Here is a 27,571-nt window from a genome sequence, read left to right on the forward strand (position 1 = left end):
TCATTATCTATTTTTAATAATTAGTTTAAAAATCAAACCAAATTGTAATGACAAAAAAAATTAGCTTTTAAAAATTGGTTTTTTTTAGAATTTGACTAAGAATTCAACCATTAGAATTAAGAAATATGTAAATAATTATGTGAAATGAAAAGAAAATGGATTTTATTAAAAAAAATAAACTGCGATCGAACAACCTTTATGTCCTCATTTTTATATATAGAAACTCTAGTATTTCTTTTCCGTTATTTCAATTTTTACACAAAAGTAAAAAAAAAAAAAAAAAAGAAAAAAAAAGGAGTTTAAGTTAGAACATAAAATATCATGTAATCTTATAAATTTAAAATTCAAAATATCTCCTTTTAAGGCATACCAAAGGTAAATACAATAAAAAAAAAACATTCAACTGTCAACATACACTCAACTGTTAACATGTATCTTTGTAAAAGCGTTAAGTTTTAAAATGTCGGAGTTCAGAGGAAGGCAATAAAAAGTATCCTTAAGAATTCGCCAAACTTATTTCACAAAGAACGGTTGTTATCAAAAAGTTTATTCTTCAAAATAATTATATGTTTTTTTAAAAAAATATAACAAACTGACAAAATATTTACACTGTATACAACAATTTTGAAAACAAAAAAAAGCTCACAAACACACAATGAAAAATACCAAAAATGCCCCAATCAATACGCGATTATTCGACCACACGCATTTTTATAATTCTTCTTTTAAACGATCATAATATACAATCGTGTAGGAAATGATACACGATCGTATAATTCTTTTTAACGATGAGAAAAATATTTTGTGTAATTCTTTTTCTAAACGATCATGATAGGCGATTGTGTAGAAAATGATATATGATCATGTAGGAAATGATATACGATCGTATAGGTAATATTAACACGATTATGTAGTTTTTTTTTTACGATGAGAAAAATATATAAGATCTAAACAATATTCAACCTTAGATTGGAGTTACCCACTTATTTACGGCTCGAAATATGTAGGATCGAATGCATTTGGATGCCAACCAGCAAAGTTTCAAGTCATTTGGATAAGTTTTTGCAGAATAAGAATGGTCTAAATTTCCTTTTGAACTTGATTAAGGTCCTTTATTTGGACAGTTTTCACCCTTTTGGATTAGATTAGGATGGTGTAAATTAGTTTATAACTCTTTGTGTGCTTAATTTGTGTGGTTTTAAAGGTTAGAGACTTGTAAGGAGGATATATATATATATATATAATTGAAGAATATAATCGTGAAAGTAGTCTGCCTAATTTTATGTGTTAACTTGTGATGGTTGATATTTCAATTCTATAAAGTTGGTGGAGATCGAAGAGATTTTAACTTCTTGGATCCGTTGGTTATGTAGAATTTTCTCTTTTTATGTTATCAATTTTTTGGTTTATTATCTCAATTTATTTGCCGTCATTGCTAATCAAGCTGCTTTCGACTATTGTTATTTATTCTTTACTAAATGACTTGCAACATCATCTTGCAGTCCAAGAGGGACACTTTGTGGGTACACCATCCCTCATCTTTCACATAATCGACTTAATATTCCTACTCGTAATTTGTCTCTTTCAAAGTTGAGTTGATTGGTTCATGTAACTACCTATTTTTATCCTACATTTTTTTATTCTTTAAAAAAGATATATATAGTAATAGTAATAACGACGAAGATCTTTTAATCTTTTATAAGAAGAGAAAATAAAAACGATTAATGAGTATACATATCATTTAAATAAACAAATCAATTTATCTCAGACAAAATCTTTTTAATATCACATTTGATTTATTTTTATCATTTTAGAAAAAAAATTATTTATTTTGGACAAAATCTTTTAATATCACATTTTATTTATTTAAATTAATAAAATTACATAATATCTAATTTGATTTTATATGTATTGAATTTTTCTAATTTGTGGTACATCCTATGTCTATAAATAATGACCTTTGGTCATTTGGAAGGGGAGAAAAAAAGTTGGCTTAGAGAGAATCTCTATGAGAGGAGAAAAAAAAAATTGTTTAGGGAGAATCTCTACAATAATTTTTTTTGAAGAAAACGTTTATTATAATTATTATAATTATTATTATTATTATTATTTGTCTTTTTTCGAAACTTAGTTGGAGATTGCATTGAGTAGGGATTTACTTGCAAGGATCCGTACCTCATACAACAAACAATTTGTTTTGGATGCGAATCCTTATTTTTGTTTTTTTTTTTTTAGGTAGAGAGAAAAAAAATGTATAAGAAAAATTTTATTTTCTTTTGCCACTTTTCTTTTATATCATTATTCTTTTTTTTTTTTTTTAAAAAAAAAAGAATTTTAACATTTTTCTTCTCTCTAATAAGGGGAAAAAAGAGAGACATAAGGAAAATGTTTGTATTATTTACTTTTTATTAATCCCAACTTTTAACCCTTATTTTCTTTTCTCTCAATTTATCGTGCCAGTAATTTTCTCTATCCTCATTCTTTCTTTCTATAATTTGGAAAAGAAAATAAGGGTTAAAAGTGGAGATAAAAAAAAAATAATGATAATTCACAATAAATAAAGCAAACATTTTTCTACGTTTCTTTCTTTCTTTCTCTCTATTTTTAGAGAGAAAAGTTTAAAAGTTTTTTCTAAAAAAATAATGATATAAAAGAAAAGTGGCAAAAGAAAATAATAAAATTTTCCTTATACATTCTTAGAAAATAATAAAATTTTCCTTATACATTCTTTTTCTTTCTTTCTCCCTTAGAAAAAGAGAAGAACAAAAAATAAAGATTCGAATCCCGACGAAAATTATTGTTGTATGAGGAGGTGCGGATCTCGGGAGTAGATCCCTACCCAATGGAACCTCCATCTGAGTTTCCTTCATTAAAATTCGGTTGTTTAGGATAAACAAAAAAAGATAAATAATAATAATAATAATAAAAACGATTAAGTAAAAACACACCTTTTGTATTTTCGTAGAGGTTTTTTTCAAAGATTTTTTTCCTTGTAGAGATTCTCTTTAAACAAATTTTTTTCTCTCCTCATCTATAAAACAATTTTTTTCCCTTTTAAATGACTAAAGGTCTATATTTGTAGATTCGAGTTGTACCATAAATTAGAAAAATTAAATAAGTATAAAATTAAATTAGATATTATGTGATTTTATTAATTTCTTTTTTTTTTTCTTTCTAAAATAGTAAAAATGTGCTATTAAAAGTTTTTGTACAAAATAAATTGATTTGTTTTTCCTAAAATGATAAAAATAAATCAAATGTGATTAAAAGATTTTGTCTAAAATAAATTGATTTTTAAAAAATGATATATATGCTCATTAATAGTTTTTATTTTTTTCTTTTTCTAAAAGATTAAAAAAAACAATTATTATATGATTTTATATTATTACAAAATATTTATGTTTTAAAGAAATAAAAAATTTAGCCATTATTATTATTATTATTATTATTATTATTATTATTATTATTATTATTATTATTATTATTATTATTATTATTATTATTATTATTATTATTATTATTATTATATATTTAAAAAAATAATAGAAAAGGTAGGATAAAAAAAGGTGGCTACAATCTTTGTAAGCATATAAAATATATATTTTAGAATTTGAATGAAGGGTTGTATCTATTTAGTTTCATAACTTTAACAATATTTAATTGTCAATTTAAAATTTGAATAATTAACTATCGTGAATTGGTGTAGTGGTAAAGAAGGAAATATAGTTTCAATAATTAATTAAGATGTCATGGGTTCAATCTATGGTAACTATTTATCTAAGAATTGATTTCCTACAAGTTTTCTATCTAACCAACAAGGTTAATAACAATGAGTATACATGACTACACATGATCAACCATTTAGTTACTTTGGACTTTAAAGGACGTAATTGTACAAATTATAGAATATATAGTTGATATCCAAAATAGGGTCATAAATGTATAATTTAAACTTGAAGACATATATGTGCATATCATTTTGCAACTGTGAAGTAAAACCCAACCAACCAAGATGTCGAGGCCTAGACAAATACAAATAGTGTCCCAAATAAAGGGTTCTTACTCTTCCCCCATAGTTGGATTTATTTATTTACTTTTTTTGGTTCAATACTTATTGTAGTTTAAAGTTCATTAAGATGGGTCTGTTATTGGCTTTGGAAAAGATTCCTTTTATTGAATTTTGCTCACTTTCTCACGTAATATTTATTAATAAAGATATTCGATTAGTTGTGGTTGTTACTTTATTTTCTCTCAAGTTTATTAATATTTATTAATAAATTGAGGGAGTTGGTTTTTGTTTTTGTTACGACGTTTAACTTTAAAAAAAAAATATAAACTTGTGGCCCGTGTGATATTGTTGTGGTTAGAGACAGAAGTGTGGCAAAAGTGCAACAAAATCATGAGTTGAGAAAAGTCTTCTAAGAAGTACTCAATTTGTGTGGTGTGTGGTGTTGAATATTTTGTTTATGGCATTGTGAGTCACTTTGTACAAGTTAGGGAAAGCTTAACATTGAAGATTAGTACGAGGAGTCTCTCACAGGAGAAACCTACACGTTGAAACGCAAGAGAGAAGCATGAAGCATATGATCTAGGGGGAGTCTAGGTCGAATTCCTTGTTCACACATCAAGTGATTTAGGCTTTTATCTTGTAAAAGTCATATGATCCAAGATAATTGATTTTTGATAAGTTATATACTTGTGATCCTCTTCAATCTTTATGAATAATATTTTCAATCCAGTTGATCAAGGCTCCCCATATGCAAATGTTGTGTCATCCAATTAAGTTATCGAAGTTAGATGTATTCTCTGTGCTTTTCTATGTTTCCACAATTCTTTCTATTATTAATTCACGGTACAACAAACAGTACAACAATAACTAAGTGTGAATTTTCTCACAAGACATCAACTCAATGACAATGTATGCTCCTTCTCCAACAGTGAAGCATTACACAAAAGCTAGTTGATTGTAAGGTTTCTAACCAAAATTCTAAAATGTCCGGAAAAGAATACATGTACATTGCTAATTGTTCTAAATCTATTTTCTTATTTTGTGTAAACTACATGGGGATTTTGGTCATTTAATCAAGTAAGAGAAAATCTATGGTATTCTTTTGTGTATCTATTTTTACCTACAAATGTTTGTTCTCTATTTAACATTATATATACTCAAGTTTAGCTATTTGTCAAGTTTGTCCCTTACAAAATTTCGATCCTAAGCAATGAATTTAGGTTATATTTACATGCAAATATATGCGTCTTTTAATTGCGCATATGTGATGGAGAGCCAGTTTACACACCAAATTATAATATAGTTAAATTGGTTCTTGGTCAAGTATCATCCTCGAAGAATTGGTTTAATAGTATTTGTTCCAATTTCACTTGTCGCATCTCATTCTTTTGAACAAGATTTCTCTTGGTCCACAATGACCCATATACAACATCTTGAAATAAGCAAAATATTAAGACGCCTAATCAACAATCTTACCATTTTCGACTACTTCAGTGTGTATTCACACCATAGTCTAGCATGCACAATCTAATCTAAAATAAACCTCTTGTTAAAACTACAAGATTCAAGCAATAACAATATATTAGAAGTTTTATAATTGGTATTAGTTGATTTTACAGCTTGAAAACAATTAAACTTTGTAATTTATTTTATTTTGCAAAAGCATATCTTAGTTTTGGATTTTTTCATTATTGGCCTCATATATGTTCATTTGAGATTTTAGTTTCTTTGGGTTAGGAGTATAATGGAATTTTAGTTTCTTTGAGTTAGGGGTATAATGGGTCCCTTTACTATAGTAGGTTGGGTTTAAAGTAGAGATGTCCATGTGGCAGAGCAGGGCCGGGGACACCACTCCCCATCCCCATCTCTGCCCCCTATATATCCCATTCTTCATCCCCACAAATTTCCAGCGAGAATGGGGCGAGATTCCGCGGGGATCGGGTTCCATGCGAGAAAATATTCCTCGCTTTTGTTTTTTAAGTTTAATATCATATATCTTTTTCAATCTACACATCTACTCGAAATATACATTTCTAATGTTATTGTTTTTCTTTTCTATAGAATATTTTTAATTTTTTTTATTTAAAACAATTAAAATGTCAAATTTTTATTGTTTATAAAAATAAATATTTAACTATTAGAAGATATATTTAGAAGTCGGTCCATAAAAATCAAACATCCATACAAAAACAACTCGAAGATTAATTAATCCATGATTATTCTAACAAAGCCTTCAATTACATCAATTTTTAAAGACACAACAACATATTTTTTTACAGAAAAGTTTACAAATCACAACTCTTAGCCACAACATATACTTTTTAAGAGAAGTTCACAACATAAGCCAAAGTTAAGTCAAGCCATCAATGAATTTCATTCATCTTTGTAGGAAATGGTTTCTAAAAAAGAAACTGCACAAATTAGTATAAATCAATATTTAAAAGATAATAATGATATGCAAACTTATAACTTACATCATCATCTAAATCTCGATCGTGAAGAACACAATTTTCCAACACTTTAGCATCAATAGGAGTATGCTTATCTATGTGAGCCATGTAAAAAAAAAAATCTCAAATTGTAAACAATAAAAGTTTGTTAAATAATTTGAACGATAGTATTAACTCATACCTTTCAATCCATAGCCAATCTTGAGTACATACCAAAGCTTCAAATAAGTGAGATTTGAGAAAGAGATAGTTGATAGGGTTCGTAATTATTACTTTAGTTTTTACTTTTTGTGAATATATTAATAAATTCTGCCTTTAATTGATTCGATCTCAAGAATACAATGCCTTGGGATGAAAAAATTCTTCCTTTAGTTATTGGATCTCGTACCTTAGTGGCACCGAGATGGTCCGAGATGAAAGAATTCTGCCTTTATTTTTTATTCGATCTTGGACATACTTATTGGAATTTATGTCCTAAAACTCATAGTTTGTAGATAAAATTATATTCTATTTAATAAAGTGATTATTGAGGACTTATTAGTGAAAATAGAATACTATAATATTGAATGAAATAAACTAAGGTCCCAAGGCTATCTAGTGTAGACTTGAACTTTATGTAGAGAGACTTAAACGTGAATCAAGTTTGAGTTTATAGCCCAAACGATTTATAGTGTATGAATAAGGTTTGGCTCCTTATTCCGGTAACACTATGTATACGGCACACTCTGTAATTAGTAAAAACGATGTGATCCTGAATCGTCCATGTACAAACATGAAAATGGGGACATCCTATTTAAAGAGTTTATATAAGATTGGAACTATGAAATAGTCACTGTTAAGTTATAACATCGTTGACTATATAAACTAACTATTTCGATTATGATGACCTAGATAACTTAATCTTAATTCTAAGCCAACTATAAACTTCTGTTCAAACTGTATTATCCTTAGATCTACATAGGTGAGGGTAGCTCAATGGCGCTAGCCTAATAAGCCTCCCATTTTAGAGGTAGGGACATAGGGTGCAAGACAAAATGCACTTCTACTCGCTTTAGGGTTAGTAGATATGTTGTTCCCTTAAAACTGAATCCATGTCTTGAACAAGGGATCCCACCCTCTCATTGGGTCGATATGGATTTGGTTTATAGGTTGGACCTTAAACCAATTGTTCAATAGTGAATCAATGAGACTTAAGGAACAAGTTGTAGTCTCGGGGGTAAAACGATATTTTGACCCAGTTATGAAAAACCTATGAAGGATTAACTTACTGATCATGATTATATTAGATGAACACAAATATATATATAGTGAGAGGAGTGCAACTACAGGACTTTAATGGAATAACCTGTTAGTTAACGAATGTTGATTAGCTCGGTCTAAAAGGGTTTAATTAGTTAATCTCGGATCATTGGAGCCCATGATCTATAGGTCCATTGGGTTCTCGTGCTAGCTCATATGGAATTATCTTAGAATAATATGTTGGAATAATTCGAATTGTTCGAATTAGGTAGAGAGAGAGAAACCAATGAATATATATGATACAACCATCGATTATAGAGTTTTATGTTTAAATGTGATTTAAATATTAAAAATATGAATATGGATTAATATTCAGAAACTCAAAATTGATGGAAATGGTCAAAGTTGTAAAAAGACAAAGTGTTGATTTTTGATTTTGGAAAGTCAAACTTTGATCGACTTTATATTCAAATGTGAATTGAATTTCAGAAAAAAAAAATGTGGATTCATGCTCGAGAGTTCGAAATTAGTCAAGACGGATAAAATGGTAAAAAGTCTAAATGTTGACTTTTTACTTAATTGGTCAAACGACCATATTGCCCTTGGACTAAAGTCAGTGGGAAAATTAAACATTTTGTTGGATAATCCCAGTGGAACAAGTGCTTACGTATGATGTAAACACATAGCTGATTAAACTTTAGTGGAGGATGATGTGTTGTCATTCTGTAAAGATTTTTCATGCATTTTTGCACGTAATGGTTATATAAAAGTAAGTTTTAAAAATTCTTTTGAGACTTTTGAAAAATTTGAGAAATTATTCAAAACTTTAACAAAAAATTTCTCACCTCTCTCTCTTAACCAATTGTTGGTTTCTTCCTCTTATTTCCATCTCTTAGCTTTCTCATTTTCCTTCACTTAATGGGTCCCAACACCTGGTTCTAAGTTCGAAGATTAGCGGATCAACACTAGTGGTGGTCCTAGGTTCGTGATCGTGAGGAGATTTTGAGGATTAGAAAGCTGCGAAGGTAAGTATTTCTCTTGACCCTAATTAATGTAATTAGGGTAGTTATTAAGCATGTTAACTTATAAATTAGTTTAGATACATCTAGAGTAATTTTTGATTTGTACTTCCACTGCACATGTCTCGTTTTTCCATCAATACATTGCCCTGAGTTGATCCGGAATGGAAGACTTCTGCCTTTTAGTTATTCGATCTTGGCTTAATTGCACCAAGATGGTATGGAATTAATAAATCGAAAAGAAGATATAAATTACAATGACATACATGAAACTTATGAAAAAATGATCGTGCGTCATGAGCTTTTCTTATTTTGTTATACGCCCGTAAATATTTTAGGTTTTGTTACATTTATGTAAATAACTCTCTCTCTCTCTCTCTCTCTCTCTCTCTCTCCCTCCCCCTCTCTCTCTCCCTCTCTCCCTCTCTCTCTCCCTCTCTCTCTCTCTCCCTCCCTCCCTCCCTATATATATATTCTTTCAGGGCGGGGTATGGGCCAGGGATCGAGACAAGGCCGAGGGAATGTATTCCCCATCCTCGACCTCGAGTTAACAGTGGCAAAAAAAAAGCTCCCCACTTTCTCCCTCTTTTCCTTCCTTGTGTACTCTGAGATTCCCCACCCCGTTCGGGTCGGGTCCCCGCAGGTTAAATAGACATCTCTAGTTTAAAGAATGGAAACAAAAATACAACAAGTTAGTTTTTAGTGCTTTGAGCACTACAACAAATATGACTTTCAATGACAATTTGGTATAGCCAAATTGAGGTTATAGGGTAAAAAAAAAATGTCATAAATGCTAATAAAGCACATTTTTTATGGGAAAAGACGAAAATTTTCAGATTTAACGAATTTATGACAGTTTTTAGGTATTATAAATCTATGATAATTTTTAAATGTCATTAAATATAAATAATAAAATAATTTATTAATTATATTTTTTTATCTCCTCTTTCTCTCTACATCTCCACGAAAAGGCTCCGAAAACCCCAATCTCAATCCTCTCCATCTCCACACCTATCGTTCGGCCACACTTCTCATCGACACCAAACCATGGAGTCCCAAAAGAAATCACATCTCGACCACACTTCTCGGTTTCTCATTGATGTCGACCGGCCACGACATTTTGGTCAGCCCTACTAGATTTCTCAATCGACAGCGACCCACAAAGCTGACACCACACGACTCGGTTTCTCATCGACGATGACCCATCTCTCCAGTTCTCAATCTAAAATTTCTTATGATCCACCTAGCGACCCATCTACTAGAAGCCTCATCCGTCGGAAAGGAAATCCTTTACGCAGAAACTTCATCATTTTTGTTCAGGAAAATTGATTTTCATGCTATGTTCTCTTTCTTTTTTTTGTTTCTATGTTTTTCTTTGGTTCTTTTTGGCGTCTCTTGATGTGCACGTTTGATTTTGATGAACTTTCTTGCTGTTTCTCCTTGTCGATGTGTTTTAAATCGTGAATGATTGCACTTGTATGATTTTTTATAAGCATTTCAATTTTCAGTTTATTGCTGGAATAGATGTTGAGAAAATGAGTTTTGCACCTTTAAATTTGATGTCGTTTATGTGGGAAGTAGCTGCTCTTTTTTGTTATAGATAGAGGAAACAACGCAATTTGAGAGATTGAACTTAACTACGATGACTGCAATACCCAACTTGGGTAGAATAAAAAGTGTATCATCCCTGCCATTTTCATTCATCACTCTTAGTAAATAAAACCATTCATTTATGCTATTTATTCTTATTGGTGACATGAAATGTTTAATTTCTCTTTGCAAGGGCAGTATTGTTGGTTGCTACAAATATTTCCGGTTACCTTCTTGCTTTGCTCCAAAGTAGGTTGAAAAGCTATGTTTCTTCACAGAAGGTAGCTCTTTCCCAAAATGTTCTTTTTCCAAACAAATGATAATGTTGTCTCAAATATACCTACGTTGTTATGAACATCTCGTTTCTACCAAGGAGATGTGTGTAGGCTTTGATTGGACTCTAGTTCCCATTATATTACCATTGTTGTCTTTTCATCTGCCTTTGCCATCTCTTGTATCTTAGGAAAATTGTGCATTTATATTTTTTGTTTTAAAGAAAAGTCACCTGTGATGAAAATGAACTATCACATTGTGTTAACAAAATGAAGATCTTATTTGAGGATCTTCAGTTGGCTGAAAAAGAAATGGACCCTTAAAGCCTTATGTCATATTAAAAAATTAGTCTTCTTTTTCTGTTTTATGTGGTAGGATCAAGATGTAAGAAGTCAGAAAATGATCAAATCACCACGCCAGTTGAGGTATTTGGTACATGCTTGTGATTGTGTTTTATGTGTAAAATCCCTTATGCTTTTCTATATTTTTATTTCATTTTAAAATGACCAAATGAGACCAATTTCTACTTTAACTGAAGTCAATATTTTTCTACAAACTTAAGGTGCTTGGAACAAATGACTTTGGTTACCATTGCAGAAGTTTGTGATGCTAATCCATAACTCATTGTAATTGGTGAACTTCGGGCCCTTGTACCAAAGTTATGCTGATATGCCATTTTTCTTGTCATGGGTTGTACAAGTTGCAATAGGATTTGATTATATATATAAACATCCATTCAAGCAGTTATAGTTGGTTGAAGGGTTTGTATTACAATTGAAGTGCTTTGATTATATATGGTGTTTTTTGTTCTGTTGACTTTTGTTTTGTTTTATCTATTCAAGCAACAAATTTTTCGTAAGGAGGGGCTATGTGGAATGTATAGAGGTCGTGCAGCTATAGTGCTTGCATTACTGCCTAACTGGGCTGTAAGTCCCTTGTGATATTTTTAAACCAGAATATTTTTTTAGTTCCTATTCCGGTTTGTCTTTGTGTACTTGAATCTCATAAGTTTGGATGTGAAGCAATATTAGCTACCCTAATGTTATTTACTAGGTTTGTGTAACTTCCTTACGATATTCTAAACCTTGAAACAAGGTTTACCTCAGTGCTTGATTTGTGTATAACTTGGTTTGTTTTCACTTGTTAAAGAATAGTAGCAGTTATTTTTCTTTCGCATGACATAATATTTGCTTGTGGCAGGTTTATTTCACAATATATGGGCAGCTTAAAACCTTTCTTGGCTCTAATGGTTAGTTTGATTTTTCTTTTTTTTTTTCTTTTTTTATTTTTTCCCCAATTTACGACTTTATCCATTTTTTTTCATTGATACTCTCATGGCAATAGGTGCTAATATGATGGTTGCTTTTGGTGCTAAAGCTGCTACAACTATTGCAACAAATCCTTGATGGGTTGTCAAGACCAGGCTTCATGTATGGATTTCAAGCTTATTTTCTTGATTTTCCTTTTCTCTTGAGGAAAAGCTCACGGTTTTCTCTTTGAAATTCTGTGATGTTGGGATTTCTTGTGGACATAATTGAATTGTATGAAGAAGTTAAGGTTTGTAGAGTTTGAGACCATTTTGGAATTGTGTTGTTGGATGGAAGAACGGTTCATATAGTGGTTTGAAGTGGTTAAACTCCTTGATATTAGTTTAAATGACTTCAAAGTTATATTTCGGGGGAGGGGAGAAATGATATATTGAGATCACTACTACAAAAATTGGATTACTTAACGTTAATACAGTGTCAAGTAAACCTTTACTTGACGTTTTTAAAAGCGTCAAGTAATCGACTGTCAAGTATAGTCAAATTACTTGACATTAAAAAGACGTCAAGTATACCTTTACTTGACACTATAAACCGTCAAGTAAACGTTTACTTGACACTGTATGGACGTCAAGTAATCTACCCTCAAGATCGCATACTTGACAATATTTACACGTTAAGTAAAATTGTATAGTTGATACTAAAAAATCGTCAAGTAAAATATTATATTTTATTCACGTAAGATAGTATACTTGACATGTATTTAACGTTATGTATATCATTTATTAATATATTAAACATACAAATTTTCCATTTTCTGTTTCCTACATTAGGTACATTCCTTTCCAACCAGTAGTTACACAACAAAAAAATGACAAATAATTGAGTATAATAAGTAAACCAACAATTATTTCATTCTTCTCAACAATGTCATCAACAATTACAGAATTTCAATCCAAATATAACCAACTAAAATTTCCTATATGTGGCCTATTCCAAAATCAACAAACATGTGTTGTCTACCAAAACTAAAGTTTATCCCTTTGCATCTATTGCCTCATGTATATAAGTATAATGGCTATGAACAAAACATTTACACAAAAAAGGTTACGGGCATTCTCATATGTTAGCCATTTACAAAATTAATAAGATCATATCTAGGTGTTTATCATATGTACCAAACTAAAAATTCAGCCCACCCCACTCGTACTTCATCCAATTCAAGTTGTGAGTATGAGTTTCTCGTATCAATCTGTAAAACATAAAAAGTTGAGTAGACACTTTGTTAAAAAAATCACATATTATACTATTTATAACGTTACAATGTAAGTAGTTTAAAAACATACTGCATCAGTAATAATGCATGTGTCCTTACTCACAATTTCGCGCATGTATATCATGACATAATTGTTGGAATTTATGTTGTAAAACTCGTAGTTTGTAGTTTAATACTATATTCTACTCAATAAAGTGGTTATTGAGGACTTATTAGTGAAAATATAATATTATAATCTTGAAACCAATAAACTAAGGTTCAAAGTTTATCTAGTGTGGACTTAAACTTTATGTAGAGACATAAACTTAGATCAAGTTCGAGTATAAAGCCCAAATGGTCTATAGTGAATGAAGAAGGTTGGGCGCCTTATTCTAGAATCGCTATGGATGCAACCCGCTTTGTAGTTAGTATAAACGAAGTGATCCTAAATCATTCATGTAGAGACATGGAAGTGGGTGCATCTTATGTAAAGAGTTTGCATAAGACTGAAACAATGAAATATTCACTTTTAAGTTATAACACTGTTCACTATATAAACTGACTATTTCGATTATAATGACCTAGGTAACTTAATCTTAATCCTGAGCTAACTATGAGCTTCTGTTCAAACGGTATTATCCTTAGATCTGCATAGGTGAGGGCAGCTCAACGGGGTTGGCCCAATAAGCCTCTCATTTCAGAGGTAAGACTGAATGAATGACTAGGGACATAGGGTATAAGACGTAATTCACCTCTACCCGCTTTAGGGTTAGTAGATAGGTTGTTCTCTTAAGGACTGAATCCAAGTCTTGAACAAGGAATCCCGCCCTCTCATTGGCCTGAGAGGGACTCGGTTTATAGGTTGGACCTTAAACCAAAGATTCAATAGTGGATCAGTGGGACTTAAGAAACAAGATGTAAAGAAAGAAACTGATGAATATATGTGATATAGCCGTCGGTTATAGGACTTTATGTTTAAATGTGATTTAAATGTTCAAAATATGAATATGGATTCATATTCAAAAGCTCGAAATTGGTGGAAATGGTCAAAGTTGTGAAAAGTCAAAATGTTGACTTTTGACTTTGAAAAGTTAAACTTTGACCGACTTTATATTCAAATGTGATTTGAATTTCAAGAAAATGAATGCAGATTCATGCTCAGGAGGTCGAAATTAGTCAAGATGGACAAAATGGTAAAAAGTCGAAATGTTGACTTTTGACTTGAAAAGTTAAAGTTTGAGTTTGACTAGAATGGTCAAATGACCATTTTGCCTCTTGACCAAAGTTAGTCGAAAAAATTAACATTTTGTTGGATAATTCCACTAACTCTTAGTGGGCTATGTGGAAACTTATGGTGATGTCACCAAGCCCACTAAGAAAAAATGAAATGGTGAATAAATCAACTAATGAATAGTGGATTGTGAGGTGTTGGGTTTTAGTGGTCTAATTACATGCAAATGAAAGAAGACTTTTTTTTTTTTGCCAATTTGTAATTTTGAATTACAAATAAGCCTTTCTTCCAAATCTCAAACCCTAATTTTCCTTCTCCAATTTCCATCTCTTTCTCTAATTTTTTTTACTTAAACGAGTCTCACAATCTGGTTCCAAGTCCGAAGAATAGCAGGTAAATTCTAATGGCAGTCTGATTCGAGTTGGGGAGAAGATTTAAAGCTTTGGGAAGCTACAAAGGTAAGTAACTCTTTTAACCCTAATTTAATGTCATTAGGGTTGTGTTTAGTATACATGTTAATCACTAAATTAAGTTTAATTGCAATTAGGGTAAAAATCCAATCTTGTTTTCCGCTGCGTTCGTATGCTTTCCATCAATAATATCCACATTCAACAGTATTTACTTGTAAAGGACACTACAATACAAAACCAAATAACAATGCATATTAGATTATGTGCTAAATTAAATTGTAAATAATTTTATAAATATATTTACCTTTACCTCTTTTCAGAATGTTGCGTTGTTTTTCTGGTCTTTTTCAAATTCTTATGAGATTGGAAAATCGTCAAGGCCCTACATTTCCCAAAGTATAGTATAAATCAAAATGAACTAATTTCTTTAGTGATTAAAAAAAAAACATAAACATAGTTAGCTTACATGTTCGTTACGTATTTAATATCATCTCAGGAGCTTGTTCTCAACGAGTCAAGATGGTACACCACATCATCATATGGATTAATGACTACTAATGACCAATGATCCCGAAATGAAATATACATGCAAGTAATTAGTATTTTGGTACTAATTAATGCAAGTTTAAATTGATTAAAATTATACTGATTAAAATTATATTTATCCAGGAATACTTACCTAAGATTATAAGGAGCAACAACCAATTGATCTTATTTGGAAGTCATTAATCTACTACAAAGGTTTCGAGCTCTAATCTCTCGAGTACTATGGCCAGCTAAAATAAGAGATGGATCTACAAAAACGTACTTTGGTACCTTCTTCAAATCAATAATGAGTGAGTATAAGTACCTACAATAAATTAATTGCATACATCAACTTACTACTAATTAAAAAGTTTGAATATATATATCATAAAGAAGTAACATTTAATAGGTTTTGAGAACTAATAATTGAGTGAAGTAGATTCAATCAATTTATTCTCCTTTTATGTTGGCATTACAAAGGGTAAAACATTTTTTATATTCTTATATTGATGTGTAGAGTCATATTCTAAAATTTCATTTTGTTTTCTTACTAAGTTTTGCAAGAATTCATTGGAGCAATGAAGTCATATTAGAGCAATTGATTGATTTATAGGCCTTTTTATAGGTTTGAGCAACATTTTGGTTGAAATGTACTTATTTAAATAGTTTGTTGATACCAAAACATGTATGTTCATTCTATCATTGGACAAACCCTTTATCAACAATTATACAAATATTACAAAGTGTATGTTAACGTATATATATTAAAGCGTTGACGGTTTGTTTCCATATGGGTGTGTTGTATAGTACTTTGTGCTTGAATTGGTCTGTGTAATGGCAGGGCGGCAAGAAAAATAGAGACTGAAAAATAAATAGGGCAAGAAACAAATGTAATAATGGAGGAGTATATGACATTTTAATTTAAAAAAAAACTGTAATGGAAAAGGTATTCTTGACAGTCAATTAAAGTCATGCTAAGTGAAATGATGACAGTTAGTCATTGTCATAAAATATAAATAATAACATTTATTATCTGTCAATAATACTAGATATGTAACATTTATTTTCTGTCATAAAATATAAATAATGATAGTTATTATCTATCATCAATAAGAGATACATGACATTTATTTCCTGTCATGAAAAAACCTATTGCGCCAGTTCTTTCAAGCTGTCATAATAGACTTTTTCCATGTTTGCTTCTGCTGAAGCAATGACTGAAAATAATTGTCATGAATTTAAAATATGATAACATTTAACTGTCATCGTTGACCATTTTTCTAGTAATGGAGATTTAAAGTTTTCAATCAATGAAAATCCTCTATAGATGACAATGCACCATTGTCACCATTTTTTTTGCAAATTCTTGATTTAGGATTGCATATAAAAAAACATTCAAGTAAGTTTGATCACCTTATCTGTGGAGTGTTTGAACTTAGAGTAAGGAACTAGCTCTCCTTATATCTTGGCCTTCGATCAAAGGGTAATCCAAAATCCTAATCATTTTCCTTGAATCGTCGATTAGGATTTTAGAATGTGATGTTAGAGATTTAGCAATTGAGTTTCCAGTTTCTAATTTGAAAGTCATAGGATTTTCATTTAATTTCCTCTTTCTCATATCCCAAAAGTAGATATATATTTGTTGGAATGGGTCAAAGAAGTCGTCTTATTCTCACTCCAACCCTATTAAAATTCCCCTAATTGGATACTCACATCATAACAATTTATGTAATTAGTTTATTTTCTCTTTAATATATATATATATATATATATATATATATATATATATATATATATATATATATATATATATATATATATATATATATATATATATTCTTAATATAGGATATTAATTAGAAAGAGAAGAACGTGAGTTATTTTCTAGTATTATAATGTTACACTAAGTCCATCTCTTTATGTTTGTACTATTATAGATACCACAAAATTTTCTTTCATATTTTTGTAGACTTTAGTACATCTCATCCTACTTTTAAAAGCCAGTCGGCCTGACATACCTTAAGTGAAGTTAGTGTGTAAAGTATGAAATTTTCCGACTGACCCATATATGGTTCTGGTAAAAATATAAAGTCTAACTTAGAATAAATTAATAATTAAAGGAGCTTTAATCTGTTTTTAGTGGTTTGGTTATGTGTATATCTAAATATTTTAATGAAGTTGTCGGGTATTAACTCTATAATTAATAGGGACAGAACTACTACGTTTCACCTACTTTTAGATTTTGGTATTCCGATGTCCATTTCATTTCCTACCCATACCTTTTCCAAACATTTACAAATTAATACAACATAAGATTAATCCTCCTATTATTCAAAATAATAATAATAATCATTGATAATCCTATAAATAGATGATTTATCAAACAATAGTTTCATAATTTATGTTAGGGTTCTCAAATTATAAAATTTATTGGACATAAAACTTAGTGACACACAAAATTACAACTCCAAAAGTTTATTCTCATTTTTTTTTAAAGACAATTACAAATATATAAACAACTAAATTTAAATTATTAACATATATAGCAACATTTAAAAAAAAAACAACATACTTTTATGGCTAATAGAATCTTTGATCTATTATCAATAATAGAACATATCTTTGGTGATTTATCATTGATAAACCATGAAAGTCTATTAACAACATAAGTTTTCACAAATAAATATTTCTATATTTATAATTTTTTTAAAATATTAGTATACACCGTTGTCCCTAGAATTACTATCCAAATTATATTTATCTTCCTTTTTTATGTTTAAATCAATGTTTTGGCCCAAGAAATACGTTGGAAAGTTGGATCAAGGAAGTCCTCTTTGTTTGGCCTAAGTATCCATGTACCTCGAGACTAAGTAATATCAATTTTATATTTTATTAACTCATTAATTATCACAAGCTTGTATTAGAAAATTGAGAGACTAAACTTGGGTTTTAAAATTAACACTTTTAGCCTAATTTTTTCACTAACCGCTTGGTTCCTTTCTTTAGTGATAATGTTTATTAATTAATTTAAAATATAATATAAATTAATTAAGTTTAGCTATTAAAATTTTTAATTAATTTTTTTATTTCTAATTATTTTAAAGTAATTGGTACATAACAAATGAAAGTAGGTCTTTAACGAAAAATAAACATGAAACATAGATTAAAATCATTTTGAATCATGGTGACTAAATTAAAAACAAACTCATTATAAATTTAGAACTAAGGCTTATTAACTTTTAAAACCTACCAACCAAATAAAAACTATACCTAAAAATGGAGATGCAAAAATGTATTTTCCCTCACAATCACACACATATTCATGTATTTATCTATGTTAAAAACACTTTAAAGGGCAATTTAGTCTTTTCAAATAATAGTCAAATCCAAATCACAAGATAACAATCCCAACTCCCTAAGTCATTTATCTTCTCCCCCTATCATGTCTCTCTCTCTCTCTCTCTCTCTCTCTCCCCTTCAATAGTTTGGCAAATTCAACCAAACTCCAATTATGAATTACAAAGAAAACCTATCAAAATTTTGATAAAAGAAAAGTTTTCTTTTTTTGGCCGTTGCTTAATCTTTGGCTAACTCCAAATCCAACATACACCATTTTCTCTTTCTTCCCCTCTAAGCATCACCCACCAAATAAACAAAATCCATACTTTCTATCTTATGTGCTTATCCACCCAAAAAATGAGTATCATATAACATGATTGTTCTTCCTAAGATGGTGGAGATTTCAAGAACCTCCAAGAAAAAAAGGTTCTTGAATTTCAATATCATCAATCATAGAAAAAATACACTAATTTGCTTCAAATCTTCCAAATACCTTCTTCTTTCTACTTGTTTTTCCTTCTATGTCTTCGCTTCTTTTCTCCTAACCCATAATAATAACCCAAATCCAAATCTAATTCATCATCTCTCCAATTCCAAACCCTTTCCTTCAAAAGCTCTTGTTGAATCCACTTTTGATTTTCATGACAATACCAACGACTTGAAAATTTTCGTCTACGATTTGCCGCCCGAATTCAACGCCAATTGGCTTTCTGACGCTCGGTGCGGTGGTCATTTGTTTGCTTCTGAGGTGGCCATTCATAGGGCTCTTTTGACGAGCCATGTAAGGACTTTGGACCCTTCTGAAGCTGATTTCTTCTTTGTTCCTGTTTATGTTTCTTGTAATTTTAGCTCCTTTAATGGCTTTCCGGCTATTGCCCATGCTCCTTCTCTTTTGGCCTCTGCTGTCGACGTCATCTCCGGCCAATTCCCGTTTTGGAACCGTAGCCGTGGCTTAGACCACGTCTTCGTTGCTTCTCATGACTATGGCGCTTGTTTCCATTCCTTGGTAAGAAAGAACAATTGGCTGAAATAATATTAAATTTATCTTTATCTGATTTAAGAAAATTTAACACAAAAACCATCAAAATAGTGGTCTAAGAAATGGTGTGTCCACACATGAAAATCTTATTTCCTCTCAAATTAATTTATATTGATATTAGTCAGATGATTTAACTAGAATTAGTCAATAACATTTGAACATCAACCATGATTTAACATGAAAAAATACTTCTTGAATTTTATCTGCTGTGTGATTGGGGTTTCCTCAAAACCCAAGTACGCAATAGTATCTTGCTTATTACTTAATTTAATTTAATTTATTTTAGGTAATATTTTAAATTTCAGATGGGTTTTAATTAATGTTGAAATGAATTTTGTTTGAAAAAAAAAAGTTGATTTAAGTGATTGAAAGATTATGGATATAATAATTGGGATGTTAATTTTAATTTTTGGGTTTGTTTATGTTTGAATATATTGAAGGAAGATATGGCAATAGCAAACGGAATACCGGAATTCTTGAAGAACTCAATCATTTTACAGACTTTTGGAGTCAAATCTAAGCACCCATGTCAAGATGTTGAGAATATTTTAATACCACCTTATATTTCGCCGGAATTCATGGAATCCGCCGTCGTTGACGGCCGCCGGAGAGATATATTCGCGTTTTTCCGGGGAAAAATGGAGGTCAATCCCAAAAACGTCAGTGGCCGATTCTACGGCAAGTAAGGGAAAAAAAAAAAAAAAAAAAAAAAGAAAGATTGTCTTTATTTATTGTTTATCATTATTGTGTTATTTTGAAATGGATTTTTAATTTGGGTGGTGGCTTTGACTTTCTTCAGTCGTGTTCGGACGGCGATTTGGAAGAAATTCCACCGCAACCGGCGGTTTTACCTCAGAAGGCATCGATTTGCCGGTTACCGGTTAGAGATTGCCCGTTCTGTTTTTTGTTTATGTCCTTTAGGGTGGGCCCCGTGGAGTCCGAGGTTGGTTGAATCAGTTGCACTTGGTTGCGTGCCGGTCATCATAGCCGACGGTATCCGTTTGCCGTTTCCTGCCGCCGTGGACTGGCCGGGAATATCGTTGACGGTAGCAGAGAAAGACGTCGGAAAATTGGGGAAAATTCTCGAACGCGTGGCGGCGACCAATCTCACCGCCATTCAAAAAAACCTTTGGGACCCCAAAAATCGGCGGGCCCTACTGTTCCATAACCCAAACCAACCACAAGACGCCACGTGGCAAGTTCTAAGTGCCCTGGCGGAGAAGTTGGACAGGTCGTTTAGGAGTCTTAGGGTTCTGAACCAATAAAAGGAAGAAACGTAGGATGCCAGATGCATGTGTTCACTGGATACAAAAATGTTTTTTGGCTTCACCGGGACAGATGGAGGGTTATTATTTGAAGAGGCGACACGTGACTAATGGTAAAGAGTTGGTGGTTAGAAATCGGTTTGTAACTTTAAGGGAAATAGTTAGTTAAAACTTAAAATGGGATGGTGACATCCAACCCCTACAGCAAATAAAAAAATCCACAATTTTGTAAATGTAAATGTTTCTTCAAAGTCTATATTCAAAGGGATAAAAATAAAAGTCTAAAATCAAATACTTTCAAAAGAAGAAAATTATGAAAATCTAAAATTAGACTACGTCATTTATAATAGTTAATGCTTTCTTTAAGATATGTAAAATAATTAATTTAAGACCACTAATAATTTTTTAAATTTAGTGAGACATTAGTTAAAGTTAGTATCATTTAATAGATTTTTGTATTAATTAATTATTTAATTACTTAGTTATAAAAACTTATTTCAATTGATATTTGTATTTTTTTTTTAAGTCAAGAGATTTGAATACAATTCTCTAATTTCACTTGTACTAAAAAAAAATATTATGTAATGTATATGTATATTTTTACCTTTAATATTAGTTAAAGGTATTTAAGTTATGGGCATTTTTAAAAATAGAAAAATATCAAAACTATACAAAAAAATATATATATAGTAAAATTTTCAAATGAAGTTTAGAGACTTGATAAATTTTACCATATTTATTATAAATAGTTTCATGTTTTTGGACTATATATTCATGATAGTTCTTTAAAAAGTTATATTTAATTTGATAACTAAAAGTAGTTAAATAAATATTAGAAAAATTTTCATAAATATAATAAAGGGTAAAATATTTAGGGTCGTGCAACAAAACCCATATAATATTTCAGATTTGTCTTTCCCTTTTATCCCTTTTATCGTCTTTCTTTTCGTGGTTTTTCATTTTTTCCTTTTTTTTTTTCAAATTGTTATTTGATTGAAAATCGTGTATCAAATATAAAAGATCTATTTTTTTTTTTTGTATTCCACGTGAATGCATCATTAAAAGAAAACATGCTGTAGTACTTAAAATCTCCATAATTTAAACATTTTCTTTCATAGGTGAGATGGTAGAAACTAGATTGTAGATTATAAATAGAGCTAATGCTATAGCTTATATTGATACTTCTAAAATTGATATAAATTTTGTCATATCCACAGACTATTTTACTTTTTGTTATATATATACTAATATTTTAAACTTAATTATTATATTTGTATCAATTTATTATTGGTGAAGAAATTATTTAATGATGAGGCACATAATTGATGTGTAGGCTGCTACTTTCTTTAACATTATCCATTTAAAAAGATGGTGCAATTTTTAGTCACATTCTTTCTCTGGTTGGATTGTGACATTTAGTTAAAGTCAAGTTTGGTTGGCCTTTCCACATATTTTTATCAAATTTTTCTAATAAATTATGTTTGTGATTGACACTTAAATGTGTGCCTTCTTACATGTTTGAGAGTGATTTTGAAACTGTTAAAACTACCTTTTGTTAAAAATCTCTTAAAATGTAAGGGTGCGTATGGTTTGTTTAAAATGTTTTTCTAAAATACATTTCCTTTTAAACACTTTCTTGAAGAAGAGTTTAAAATTTAAACAACTGGTTAGATTTTTTTATAAGTGTTTATAGATGAATTTTGTTTGGTTTGTAATATAACAAAAATGTTTATACTTAACTCAAATTATCATAAAGGACTACTAAATGCTATTACCTAATTTCATAAAAAAATACATGTATTTTGATTTTTTAAAAAGAAATATGTTTTGAAATTAATAGCATGTTATCTTAAAACTAATTGTTTTAAAATTTTGAAATTAGTAGAGTTAAAACCAACCATAATTTCTTTGGGATTAAATTTTTTAGATAATATAAAATTAATATAATATAAATTATATTATTATTATTTTTATAAAATTTAATTTTTCAAAAAAAAAAAACCTAAAGTTTTCTTCTCTCGCGCGCACCCTCGGTTTCTCCTTCTTCTTCTTTAACGCCTCTAACCACACGCCCCTCTGAGTTCAGTGTAACACCCCATAAGTTTAAGGAACTTATTATGGGTATTACATTGAGTGGAATTGGAAGTTAAGAAATGTATTCGGTTGTTTTGTGTTGGATTAATTAAATATATATACATGGGTGGGTATATTTAATTAAAGATTTTGGAGTTTGGTAGAAATTTGTTATTAATTAAGACATGAGATGATAAGCCCCCAATATGCTTTAAGTTTACAAAGCTAGAGGTCCTTCTAGGATCCTTGTAAACCGACACAAATGAGTCTAACTTACCGAAGGGTTCCAACCAAGAGTTTAGTTAGAGGATGAATCACTCTTAGATCAAACTTAGAATCTATGATGGTCTCTCCTAGATCCTAAGACGACTCACTCCATAATTAGATTGATCAAAACTAATCCAACGAATCGATTGAACATCAAACCTAAGACAAGATTTGATAGAAAAGACAATACCAAAGGGGTTGAATAAGCAAAAGCTTTTTAGTATTCATTATATATCATTTCATAAGCATTACAAGCCTTTTTATAGGCCAAATGGTCATGGATAGACCAAGGAACTCAAAAGTCATTCAAATACACTTAATTGCAAATTGTAGAAAATAAGACCTAGGAACTTAAAACTTGATTACACATCAAACGAGCAATCATTTCTCAAAATTAAAAGATAGAATTGTTTTTAAATTGTCTTAAATATGTGCTATGTAATCCGCCCCTCATAATGGTAATGTTTGACAACCTTGACATCACGAAATTCCAAGAGATGCAAGTTGGATAGCCACCTCTTCACAAATTCTGCACACTTTTTTCGTTCCCCGTGCCATCTTCCAAATTACACAACTTTTCCCGTGCCATCTTGACTCCATGCTCTTCTTGACTTGCTGAACTAACATTATACAAGAATTTGAGTTCAAAATTCTTGGTTTCTCGTTGTGCATTTGCCAGTTTTTGGACATGCAGTGTGAAAGCCTCTTGTATCTTCTTTGCCTTGCGCTTTGTGATTGGTCCTTCAGGTACATGCAATAAATTATTGAGTGAATCCACATCATCCCCCCTTTCTTTAGAAGGATTTGTTCTCAAATCAAGGTCTTCATTGCCTACATCAAAAAGAGTCAAGTCAGCCACATTAAAAGTAGAACTTACATTGTACTTACCTCGTAGATCTAACTTGTATGCATTGTTATTGATTCGTTCAAGCACTTGAAAAGGGCCATCGCCTCGTTGTTGAAGTTTTGACTTCCTTTGATCCGGAAACCTTTCCTTTCTTAGATGAACCCAAATCCAATCTCCCGGTTTAAAAATCAATTTCTTCCTTCCTTGGTTCTTGCGAGTGACTAGCTTTTGATTCTTCTTTTCAATCCTTTCTTTGATTTCTTTGTGCAAAGTTTTGATGTATTCAACCCTAGAAGAAGCTGCATCACTAGTAAACATATTAGGCGGCAAAGGTGATAAATCTAGAGGAGTCAAAGGGTTAAAACCGTACACAACCTCAAAAGGTGAACAATGAGTTGTGCTATGAATTGCCCTATTGTATGCAAACTCCACAAAAGGTAGGGTCTCTTCCCAAGACTTAAGATTTTTAGAAATTAGTGATCTAAGCAAGGCCCCAAAAGTTCTATTAACCACCTCAGTTTGCCCATCCGTTTGTGGGTGACAAGTTGTAGAAAATAGAAGCTTAGTTCCCAATTTTTCCCACAAAACTTTCCAAAAATGACTTAAAAATTTAACATCCATATCACTAACAATAGTTTTGAGAATGCCATGCAATCTAACCACTTCTCTAAAGAAGAGATTAGCTATGTTGGTAGCATCATCGATTTTGTTACATGGAATGAAATGAGCCATCTTACTAAACCTATCAACCACCACAAAAATACTATCATGATGTCTTCTAGTCTTTGGTAATCCTAGAACAAAATCCATGCTAATGTCTACCCATGGTTCATTAGGAACATCTAATGGTGTGTAAAGGCCATGTGGTTGTGTCTTAGACTGAGCCTCCTTACACTTGAAACATTGCTTGCACACTTTGTTCACATCTTTCCTCATTTTAAGCCAATAAAAGTGTTCACACAACATGCTATATGTTTTAAATTCTCCAAAATGTCCCATAAGTCCTTCCCCATAAGCTTCCTTCACAAGTAACTCTCTAATGGAACACTTAGGAATACAAAGCTTTCCTTTCCTAAAAAGCATCCCATCAAACACAATATAATCTTGAACATTTTTCCCTTCTAAACATTGTGCATACACATCATAAAATTCAGATTTCTCAACTTTGTACAACTCAATCATGTGTTTAAAACCAAGAACTTTTGCACTAAGGGATGAGAATAAAGCATACATTCTTGATAATGCATCGGCCACCATATTGTCCTTACCACCATATTGTCCTTACCCTTTTTGTAATGGATGACATAAGGAAATGTCTCAATGAATTCCACCCATTTCGCATGCCTCTTGTTAAGTTTAGTTTGACATTTGAGATGCTTCAAGCTTTCATGATCCGTGTGGATAACAAACTCTTTTGGCCATAAGTAATGTTGCCAAACTTTCAAAGCCCTCACAAGCGCATGTAGCTCCTTGTCATAGGTCGAGTAGTTGAGTTGAGCTCCATTTAGTTTTTCACTAAAGAACATGATTGGTTGCTTTTCTTGCATCAAAACAGCCCCTATACCTATCCCACTTGCATCACATTCTGTCTCAAAAGATTTATCAAAGTTAGGTAAAGCAAGACAAGGTGCTTTGATCAATTTTTCTTTAAGCTCATTGAATGCATTTTCCTGCTTTTCTTTCCATTCAAATTTCACATGCTTTTTCACAAGTTCAGTTAATGGTGAGGCTATGCTACTAAAATCTTTAATAAATCTCCTATAGAAACTAGCCAAACCATGGAAGGATCTTACCTCGGATGCATTGGTAGGAGTTGGCCATTCTCGGATAGCCTTTACCTTTTCTTCATCAACTTTTACTCCATCCTTTCCAACAATGAACCCTAGGAAATGTATTTGTTCTAGACAAAAACTACACTTTTTGAAGTTGGCATAAAGCTTCTCTTCTCTAAGTTTGAGTAAAATTGTCTTAACATGCAAAATATGGTCATTCAAGCCTTTTGAGTAAACAAGGATATCATCAAAGTATACAACCACAAATTTTCCTATGTATTCCTTCAAAACATGATTCATTAACCTCATAAAACTACTTGGTGCATTTGTAAGGCCAAACGACATAACAAGCCATTCATAAAGCCCAAACTTTGTTTTGAAAGCCGTTTTCCATTCATCTCCTACATGTATACGAATTTGATGATAACCGCTTTTAAGGTCTATTTTTGAAAACAAATTAGCACCATGCAATTCATATAACATGTCATCTAATCGAGGAATAGGATGTCGATACTTTACCGTTATTTTGTTAATAACTCGACAATCAACACACATCCTCCATGTACCATCTTTCTTGGGTACCAAAATCACCGAAACTAAGCAAGGACTCATACTTTCTCTAATATACCCTTTATCCATGGTTCTTCAACTTGTCTTTGGATCTCCTTAGTCTCGGTTGGATTGGTTCTATAGGCAGCCATGTTTAGACGAGTTGCACCTGGAATGAAGTCAATTTGATGCTCAATCCCTCTTAGAGGAGGTAAACCCGTAGGTGCATCTTCATGTGGAAACATGTCATTAAATTCCTGCAAAAGAGATTTAAAAGCACTAGGCAAACCATCATTAGAGTTAGACTCATTTTCTAAACACTTTCCTTTGCACATAAGTACAAAGGTTGGTGCTTTGAATGAAAACATATTTCTCACTTTCCCTTTTCTCATAACCAAACTCACATTCTTTATTTTTTTTTTCTCAAAATCACTTTTTTCTCTCTCTTGATTTGCACTCACCTTTTGCCCCTCACCTTCCTCTCTTTCTTCACTATTCTCTCTTTCTTTTAACTTATTTTCTTCTCTCCTCTCCTTTTCTTCAAATTCTTTTCTTTTCTTTTCTAATTTCAAATTATCACAATGTACTTCATATGGAGATAATGGCAGCAAAGTAAACTTCTTCCCATCCAAAGTAAAGGTATACTTGTTCAACAATCCATCGTATGTAACTTCTCTATCATATTGCCAAGGTCGGCCTAACAAAATATCTCCCGCATGCATAGGTACAACATCATAAAGAACTTCATCCTTATATCTTCCCAAAGTAAAAGAAATAAGAACTTGAGAATTTACCTTCAATTCTCCTTTGTTGGTCAACCATTGAAGTTTATATGGTTTTGGATGTGGACGAGTAGTAAGTTGAAGCCTTTTTACAAGAAAACTACTTACCACATTTGTGCAACTTCCATTATCAATCACCAAGCTACATGGGCTTCCTTTAATCAAACATCTTGTGTGAAACAAGTTTTCCCTTTGATCTTCAATTTTCTCTTCCTTGATTTTCACATTAAGTACCCGCCTTGTAATCTGAGATATGGAACTACCTTCTTCAATATACTCGTCATCAACGGGTGTTTCATATTCTTCCTCAAGTTGTGCATCATTTTCCTCACATTCATCTTCCGAATCAATCACGCCATTTCTCACCACGAT

At 31.1% G+C, this 27,571-nt stretch overlaps 1 protein-coding gene and 1 long non-coding RNA gene across 5 annotated transcripts; both read left to right on the forward strand.

The window, feature by feature from the left end:
- The first annotated feature begins 9,658 nt into the window (after positions 1-9,658).
- Positions 9,659-12,236, forward strand: LOC103501557 (uncharacterized). Of its 4 annotated transcripts, none has more exons than XR_540348.3 (6): positions 9,659-10,588; positions 10,956-11,005; positions 11,143-11,341; positions 11,423-11,506; positions 11,781-11,829; positions 11,925-12,236. It is a non-coding gene; the product is annotated as an uncharacterized LOC103501557 (long non-coding RNA). The 4 variants fall into 4 exon arrangements; XR_007816261.1 differs by having other exon boundaries at positions 11,178-11,341; XR_001764465.2 differs by having other exon boundaries at positions 11,143-11,506.
- Positions 12,237-18,692: 6,456 nt separating this feature from the next.
- Positions 18,693-21,142, forward strand: LOC103501547 (probable glucuronoxylan glucuronosyltransferase F8H). The gene is made up of 3 exons (XM_008465160.3): positions 18,693-19,611; positions 20,085-20,326; positions 20,444-21,142. Exons 1-3 carry the CDS (start codon positions 18,979-18,981, stop codon positions 20,907-20,909), a joined length of 1,341 nt encoding a protein of 446 aa, XP_008463382.2. The 5' UTR covers positions 18,693-18,978; the 3' UTR covers positions 20,910-21,142.
- The last annotated feature ends 6,429 nt before the right edge of the window (positions 21,143-27,571 follow it).

This window comes from Cucumis melo, chromosome 12 (genome assembly GCF_025177605.1).
Source record: "Cucumis melo cultivar AY chromosome 12, USDA_Cmelo_AY_1.0, whole genome shotgun sequence".
Taxonomy (NCBI): Eukaryota; Viridiplantae; Streptophyta; class Magnoliopsida; order Cucurbitales; family Cucurbitaceae; genus Cucumis; species Cucumis melo.